Source organism: Mizuhopecten yessoensis, unplaced genomic scaffold (genome assembly GCF_002113885.1).
Source record: "Mizuhopecten yessoensis strain PY_sf001 unplaced genomic scaffold, ASM211388v2 scaffold10867, whole genome shotgun sequence".
NCBI classification, from domain to species: Eukaryota; Metazoa; Mollusca; class Bivalvia; order Pectinida; family Pectinidae; genus Mizuhopecten; species Mizuhopecten yessoensis.
The window spans coordinates 1,397,011-1,405,782 of NW_018408761.1; the positions used below are offsets into that span (position 1 = coordinate 1,397,011).

An 8,772-nucleotide genomic window follows, 5' to 3' on the forward strand; every position below is an offset into this window, starting at 1 on the left:
TTGTCAAAATATACCCAAAAGTGTTGTTTCCCTATATAAACTATAGTAAACTTTACCCCCTCCCCAAGGGAGAACGGATAGCTCGGGGGTCCTGAAATTTACAATTTAAGTATAGCCCTTGATGATCTTTCTTTCCACGTAGAGAAAATGAGTGTAGTACCTACCTCTGAGTCTGGAGAAGAAGATTTTTGAAATATTGGTTAATTTTCCCTTTGGGGCCCCGCCCTAGCCCCAGGGGTTGGGGTAGGAATCCCAATTTTACAATTTTGAAGCCTCATCTACCAAGGATGATTTTGACCAAGTTTGAAAAAATCCACTGGTTCTTGAGAAGAAGTTGAAAATGTAAAAGTTTATGCACGACGCATGACGCACAACGGACGACGGACGACGACGGACGAAAAGCGATTGGAATAGGTCACTTGAGCAAAGCTCAGGTGACCTAAAAAGGTCCTACACAATGAGGTCATATAACGAAGAGGCAGCACTTACTTGAAGGCTGACCGTCGCAGTACAGACAGGAAGTGAGGGTATGGGTTTGGAGGGAAGTGGTCTTCAGTTGATATATCCACAAGGAAGTCATACCAAACCATGTCTAGGTGAGTATCCACAACGTACTGAAACAATTCATGTTAAAATATAAGTCATACCAAACCATGTCTAGGTGAGTATCCACAACGTACTGAAACAATTCATGTTAAAATATAAGTCATACCAAACCATGTCTAGGTGAGTATCCACAACGTACTGAAACAATTCATGTTAAAATATAAGTCATACCAAACCATGTCTAGGTGAGTATCCACAACGTACTGAAACAATTCATGTTAAAATATAAGTCATACCAAACCATGTCTAGGTGAGTATCCACAACGTACTGAAACAATTCATGTTAAAATATAAGTCATACCAAACCATGTCTAGGTGAGTATCCACAACGTACTGAAACAATTCATGTTAAAATATAAGTCATACCAAACCATGTCTAGGTGAGTATCCACAACGTACTGAAACAATTCATGTTAAAATATAAGTCATACCAAACCATGTCTAGGTGAGTATCCACAACGTACTGAAACAATTCATGTTAAAATATAAGTCATACCAAACCATGTCTAGGTGAGTATCCACAACGTACTGAAACAATTCATGTTAAAATATAAGTCATACCAAACCATGTCTAGGTGAGTATCCACAACGTACTGAAACAATTCATGTTAAAATATAAGTCATACCAAACCATGTCTAGGTGAGTATCCACAACGTACTGAAACAATTCATGTTAAAATATAAGTCATACCAAACCATGTCTAGGTGAGTATCCACAACGTACTGAAACAATTCATGTTAAAATATAAGTCATACCAAACCATGTCTAGGTGAGTATCCACAACGTACTGAAACAATTCATGTTAAAATATAAGTCATACCAAACCATGTCTAGGTGAGTATCCACAACGTACTGAAACAATTCATGTTAAAATATAAGTCATACCAAACCATGTCTAGGTGAGTATCCACAACGTACTGAAACAATTCATGTTAAAATATAAGTCATACCAAACCATGTCTAGGTGAGTATCCACAACGTACTGAAACAATTCATGTTAAAATATAAGTCATACCAAACCATGTCTAGGTGAGTATCCACAACGTACTGAAACAATTCATGTTAAAATATAAGTCATACCAAACCATGTCTAGGTGAGTATCCACAACGTACTGAAACAATTCATGTTAAAATATAAGTCATACCAAACCATGTCTAGGTGAGTATCCACAACGTACTGAAACAATTCATGTTAAAATATAAGTCATACCAAACCATGTCTAGGTGAGTATCCACAACGTACTGAAACAATTCATGTTAAAATATAAGTCATACCAAACCATGTCTAGGTGAGTATCCACAACGTACTGAAACAATTCATGTTAAAATATAAGTCATACCAAACCATGTCTAGGTGAGTATCCACAACGTACTGAAACAATTCATGTTAAAATATAAGTCATACCAAACCATGTCTAGGTGAGTATCCACAACGTACTGAAACAATTCATGTTAAAATATAAGTCATACCAAACCATGTCTAGGTGAGTATCCACAACGTACTGAAACAATTCATGTTAAAATATAAGTCATACCAAACCATGTCTAGGTGAGTATCCACAACGTACTGAAACAATTCATGTTAAAATATAAGTCATACCAAACCATGTCTAGGTGAGTATCCACAACGTACTGAAACAATTCATGTTAAAATATAAGTCATACCAAACCATGTCTAGGTGAGTATCCACAACGTACTGAAACAATTCATGTTAAAATATAAGTCATACCAAACCATGTCTAGGTGAGTATCCACAACGTACTGAAACAATTCATGTTAAAATATAAGTCATACCAAACCATGTCTAGGTGAGTATCCACAACGTACTGAAACAATTCATGTTAAAATATAAGTCATACCAAACCATGTCTAGGTGAGTATCCACAACGTACTGAAACAATTCATGTTAAAATATAAGTCATACCAAACCATGTCTAGGTGAGTATCCACAACGTACTGAAACAATTCATGTTAAAATATAAGTCATACCAAACCATGTCTAGGTGAGTATCCACAACGTACTGAAACAATTCATGTTAAAATATAAGTCATACCAAACCATGTCTAGGTGAGTATCCACAACATACTTAGACAATTCATGTTAAAATAGAATAAAAATCTAAAGTCAATTTGAAACAAGAGATCCCAGGTGATTGTGGTGCCTACCATCATAAGATTGTCATTAGTTGACATTTAAAAACGTCACATCCGCCATTCATCATGTCGTTTTGAATTTAACAGTATAAATCACAAATATTGGATTAATTAAATACACTTCTGTCCTCCAGACAGCAAAACATTATATTAGGTCATTAAGTGGAAGACCCTAATTCTGTCATGTCAATGACAACAAGTTTTTAAGTTTAGTGGTGCAAGAATACCATGTATATTAGCCAACCACATTTCTTGTTATAAACATGTTTAATGACCAATCGTTTTCCTTGTAACAAACAAATTTAAAATTGCTGGCAATTTACATCTACTGTTACACTTACTAGTCAATCAGGTTCATTTGAACAAACTCATATATTGTCCAATCATGTTCCTTGTAACAAATCAATTGTCATTTATTGAATGATCATGTTCTTTGGGACTTACCGGTATTAGCCAATCATGTTCCTTGTACTTAATAAATATATGCAAATTATTCCTATTTGTAATACAGAATGAACATGATGGAATCTCAAAGCAACTGTTCAGTAAACATTTGAAATATTAAACAGAATTCCTTTTTAAATGTTCCTTACACATTTGTTTTGCAAACTTGACAAATCCTTAACGTATTTGTATTAAGTGTAATCTTTTTCTCTAAGCTCTAAGTTTTACCTTTAAGAGTACAGAGTCCTTGGCAATGAGTTTTGATACAGTCAAGTTTTCCACCATATTGGCAGCAACATCTATCACTGAAACAAAGGATTAGACACATTCTTCTGTCAGAATCTGACATTGCATCATAAAAATTAATATTCAATTTCTTATTTGTTAAATCTATTCTAATTCCTATATATTATTCTATACATGTGTTCACTGACACTCCTACACCTTCTTAAGGTGGCTCCACCCTTTCGCAATTAGCCAGCAGAATTCAATGAAAGTTTCACATAATGGTTATGTCAATATGTAGAGATGATTATATGAAAATCTAAGCATTCCGATAAACTGGGGATTTTTTTGTAAAAAATACCGAAAAATTGAATTTTTGTCAAATTCAACACTTTCACTTTTTTAGTGTGTGGCATTGTTCAAAACTATTACAAAAATAAATTGATGAAAAGAAACATTCCTAATCAACCCTATAAATATTTTATTTATCATAAATATCTACAAAATGTTACAAAAAGTTTTTATTGTAATTGTATGGATAAAAGTTACTAAATACAAGATACAAGGAAACAGGACACATAGTTACATACAAAAAGAGTGAAAAATTGAACCAAATACACACAAAGTCTTTCTAACTCATTTATTTTACATTTTACAATAATTTTGATCCTGGTGAGAGTTGTCTACCTTGGAAAAAATCAGAACTTTTTGCAGAGGGATAGAATTTATACAATGACACTTATTTTCTTTACTATACCAAAAACGACAGAAAAAAATAAATTACTATATCTAATTGTCAATTTACTGTTCTTTTATGGAACAAAATTACTCTCAATTATGTACACTTTGGACATCACTCCATAGCCCGCTTACGCATGGAATATTACATGTCAGGTACATATGTAACCATAGGCTATTGCATGGTATTCCGTTATCATGTGCACGCCCATGCACTTGCATTTTATAGGGATCTTGATATTTTACAAACCACCATTTTCACAGAGTTATTGTAATCAGAGACATATAAAGCCAGTATATACATCTCTGTTGTAATTGAATTTGTGAACGATTTATCTGACAGAGCGTAACTTGCTCGACAACAAAAGTCGTAGCGACCAAGCGCTTGTGAACTACTGTTAGCACGTGATACGTACAGGTGAGGTCGGTAAACAAAACACATCAGTCTGCATTCCATGCGCCTCATATACGACCTTCTTGAAGTCGTCTGATCTTATGTCAGTGTCTTCCCGTGAATTAGTTAATGTCTTTCTATCATAAGCTTTATTTTACAAGTACGTGTGATTACACATTTCCAAGTTAAGTCTCGATATCAAGTGTTGACATATATCATCGTCACGGCACATGTACTATTGTTTACCCGGTGTTACTAAAATTTACACTACGGTAATGGAATGCCCGATACGCAATACGGAAATGACGACACGAAAATACAATAAGGAAAACATGTGTATTACGAACGGTGGGAAGTCCTTAAAAATGTTTCTTATTTTACACATATACATGAGTTACACCCAGTATAAAATCACTTTGGCCAAAATGGTTAAAGCTACTGATAAAATATAAAATGTTGTTAGTATTATTATAGTACATGTGTATACATATATAGTACACAGATTCAAAGTTATCTCCCTTGACTTACTCACCATAACGTTCATGGTTTTGAATCCTTTCACTCTCTTGACCATGGATGACGTCACTGAGGTCAAAATTTTTCCCCTAAGTGACAAACAAATATTTTATGTCGAAGTTTTTCCCTAGTATTTTTGAAAATGCTCTTTCATGTCAAATAATTTTCAAAAAATATTACAGACAATTTTGATAGGAAATGAAACTTTATTTGGGACATAAAATTACAAAAAAAATACACAAAATGTTTTTTACAGTGAAACTATAAATCTTCAATTATTTCTAAGTAGCTTGAAATGACAATTTTGTGCAGAGAAAAGCAATGGTAATTTCATTGATGATGACATCACTGGCCATTATGGTAAAATAATTGTACCACTGGCTCACTGGGAAAGAGTGGCACTAGAATTGTACCACTGGCTCACTGGGAAAGAGTGGCACTAGAATTGTACACCAAGGGCCTGTTTGTTTATGCGGAACAACCGGTACGTCCCTTTTAAATGTCACATTTTCGGGTATAAATCCTTGCGGACCCCATCCTTAAATGACTATAGCTGTTAATAGGACGTTAAACAATACTAAACCAAACCAAACCTTGCGGACCAGTAAAAGTTTATGAAGGCCTTGCAAGACTTTGTAAAGGCTCGTCTGAAAGCAGCATAAGATTACTAGGTCCGACCTTATTTCATAAACGAACTACTCTGGTCCAACCGGTTCAACTGTTTGGATAGCGATAAACGAAAATGGCCTAGGAAACCAAAAGTTTGTTTGATCATCTACATTTTGATACAAGACTGTATTTAACCATTCATCATCAATACATTACAATCTGTTGGATATATCACAAAGTGTGACCCATCTATATACATCCAGTGTATAGCAGAAGACTATACATTTTTATATACACACACCAAAGCATCTGGTCTCTCACGAAGTCTTGTCGCAGCTGCGCCCTTATTGGACGATTCCAAACGCAAATTCTCTAAATAGCTCTGAAAGACATAAATATACCTGTAATGTTCAGGTTCATGCTTAACATATAGTTCAAAGGTAGATTAGAGTTAAAAACAAACGAAGATACAATCAATGGTAAGAATCTAGACAGTGGGAGTTGAATGCTGTTTCAGGGTAGCACATGAAGTTGCCTGAAGTGCTGGATGGAAATACAAGATTTACATGGAACATTACTTTACAGAAAAAGGCTATTCTTTCTCTGACCACAGTGGAGAAAGAATTCAAGGTAGTAATACCAGAATTGATGATGTACGAGCTACTGTTTGTGACATCATGTTATAGTGATGTCATTGGGTATCGTGTAGTATGACATTATCAATACAGCGATAACTCAAACTGTAAGCCAAAGGCTAACTAATTCCCCGCGCCCCTATATAAACCAGAACTGTAAGGTAAAGGCTAACTAATACCCCGCGCCCCTATATAAACCAGAACTGTAAGCCAAAGGCTAACTAATACCCAGCGCTCCTATATAAACCAGAACTGTAAGGTAAAGGCTAACTAATATCCTGCGCCCGCTGCTATATAAACGAGAACTGGAAGGTAAAGGCTTACTAAGGCAAAGCATTGCAAAGCAATCCATAGTCTCCAACCAGTGATGATTTCTTTATTGACTGTGAGCTGTACACTTATTTAAGTATACTGGTCACTGACATACTTCCTGTACTCCATCCCCATGCCAAAACACACTTACATACCAAATCTTGTTAGCCCAGATGAACCAGTTTTGCTAAAATTGTCCTATTAGTTAAGGAAAAGATGTCAGGACAAAGATTTTTAACAAAGGGCCATAACTCCTTAAAAAGGGTTGAAATACAAAAAATACTAGCCTTATGCACGACATCAAGGGGTGATTACAATATGTGTAAACTTTCATTGAAATCAGCGCAGCAGTTTATTGAGGCAGAGAAAGGTTTATTCAACGAAGGATCATATCTCCTTTTAAAAGGGTTCGAATGAAAAGGTACTACTTGGATGCACAACGTCAGGGGGCAGTTATCATATTTGTAAAAAAATTGAAATTGGCCCAGTAGATTAGGAAAAGTTGTCAGGACAAGAATTTTTCAACAAAGGGACATAAATCCTTAAAAAAGGGTTGGAAAAAAATCCTGGATGCACAACATTAGGGGGTAGTTATCATATCTGAAAACTTCCGTTGAAATTGGCCGCACAGTCTTGGAGGAGTTGTCAGGACAAGCATTTTTCAACAAAGGGCCATTACTCCAAAAAAAGGGACAGATTGAAAAAAATCAAACCTGGATGCACAACATCAGGTGGTAGTTATCATATGTGAAAACTTTCATTGAAATTGGCCCAGAAGTTTTGGAGAACTGTGTGGGAAAGCATTTTTCAACAAAGGGCAATTACTTCGTTAAAAAAAGGTCAGAATGAAAAAATAATACCTGGATGCACAACTTAAGGTGGTAGTTATATTTATCATATATGGAAAGTTTCGTTGAAATCCGTCCATTACTTTAGAAGGAGTCGTCCTGACAAAATTTTTCTAATGTATCAAATTGTTGAGCGTGCAAAACATACAGCTAATTATTTACCTGGTTAGTCGGCAGTCACGTGTAACGAATTTATTTTACAACAATTATGAAACAAGTTATTTCAACTCATATTAATCACTACTGTTGGCTCAGATGTTAGCATGTGGGGGTCTTAATGTGGGAGGAAATTGGAGTACCCAGACAAAACCTACATGATTGGAAAGGTGACCCCAAACATTTTCATGTCCGATCGGGGAAACAAACCCTGGCCGCCTAGGTGAAAGGAGAGTGCGTTATCCACTGTGCCATCGGACCTATACATTAGTAACATTAATGGTTACACTAAGAAAAAACTGATCACCATAATAGTTCATCAATAGGTGTCTGTTCTTAACAAATCTTGTAAAACTTAAGTACATTATCCAAATTTGCATATTATTTATTAGAATCTTGAAAAAAATGTAAATGACAACACAAATTGTAATCATAAACAAGAAGGGAAAGTGATGTGCAGTCACTATAGGCAACACAAGGCCTGCTCGATTTGTGCAAACTGGGCGCCCAAGTTGCCAAATAATTACATCTTTGATGGTAAAATAACCAAACATATGACTGACATTTAAAAAAAAGTGAGCTTTTGAAACTACTGGTTATATGTGTATAAGATCTGTCCAATTTGATTGCAGGATACAACTATGAATACAATCATTAATGTTTTCAAATAATCTGCTAATGCACTGAAGAATATTTTTAATGGTCCTGACAGTTTTGACATAACATTGTTTTAATAGCACATGTACACACCTGTAGGACAGGTAACTCTGGTAAGGTGTCGCCCACTACCTGTATAAATAGGGCTTGACAGTACCAGTTCAAACTGCTCAGCCTCTGTAGCGCCTGGAACAGATACATGGTAATCAGCAATCTACCTCTACCTAGTACTATCTTCTCTACTGTCACTTTCAATTCTATCATGTTTCAGCTTAAGTAAAACTATATCTGTATAAAAAAGACAAAAAAATAAATTATCATAAAAAGTCACATTTTAATTTGCCAAGATTTTTTAGGAACAATAAATCTAGATAATACCTCATGCGTAACATATCATTTGTGAATTTAAAGTTCAGACCTTAAATGTTTGTCAGTATCATATATTTGGACAAAGGTGATAGCCCTTTGAACCCCCC

General features: G+C 35.1%; 2 protein-coding genes across 3 annotated transcripts in view; both read right to left on the reverse strand.

The window, feature by feature from the left end:
* LOC110463140 overlaps window positions 1-610 on the reverse strand; it is a 15,013-nt gene extending 14,403 nt beyond the window's left edge. The window contains exon 1 of the mRNA XM_021517509.1: window positions 490-610. Coding sequence (XP_021373184.1) covers window positions 490-590 — 101 coding nt within the window. The 5' untranslated portion in view covers window positions 591-610. The remainder of the gene's footprint in view (window positions 1-489) is intronic.
* A 1,971-nt stretch (window positions 611-2,581) lies between these two features.
* Window positions 2,582-8,772, reverse strand: part of LOC110463139 — a 30,051-nt gene continuing 23,860 nt past the window's right edge. For both annotated transcript variants that reach the window (XM_021517507.1, XM_021517508.1), the window contains exons 17-21: window positions 8,390-8,482; window positions 5,990-6,070; window positions 5,096-5,168; window positions 3,435-3,511; window positions 2,582-2,694 (exon numbers count right to left, since the gene is read on the reverse strand). In XM_021517507.1, the coding sequence (XP_021373182.1) occupies window positions 2,608-2,694; window positions 3,435-3,511; window positions 5,096-5,168; window positions 5,990-6,070; window positions 8,390-8,482 (411 nt within the window). In that variant the 3' untranslated portion in view covers window positions 2,582-2,607. The remainder of the gene's footprint in view (window positions 2,695-3,434; window positions 3,512-5,095; window positions 5,169-5,989; window positions 6,071-8,389; window positions 8,483-8,772) is intronic.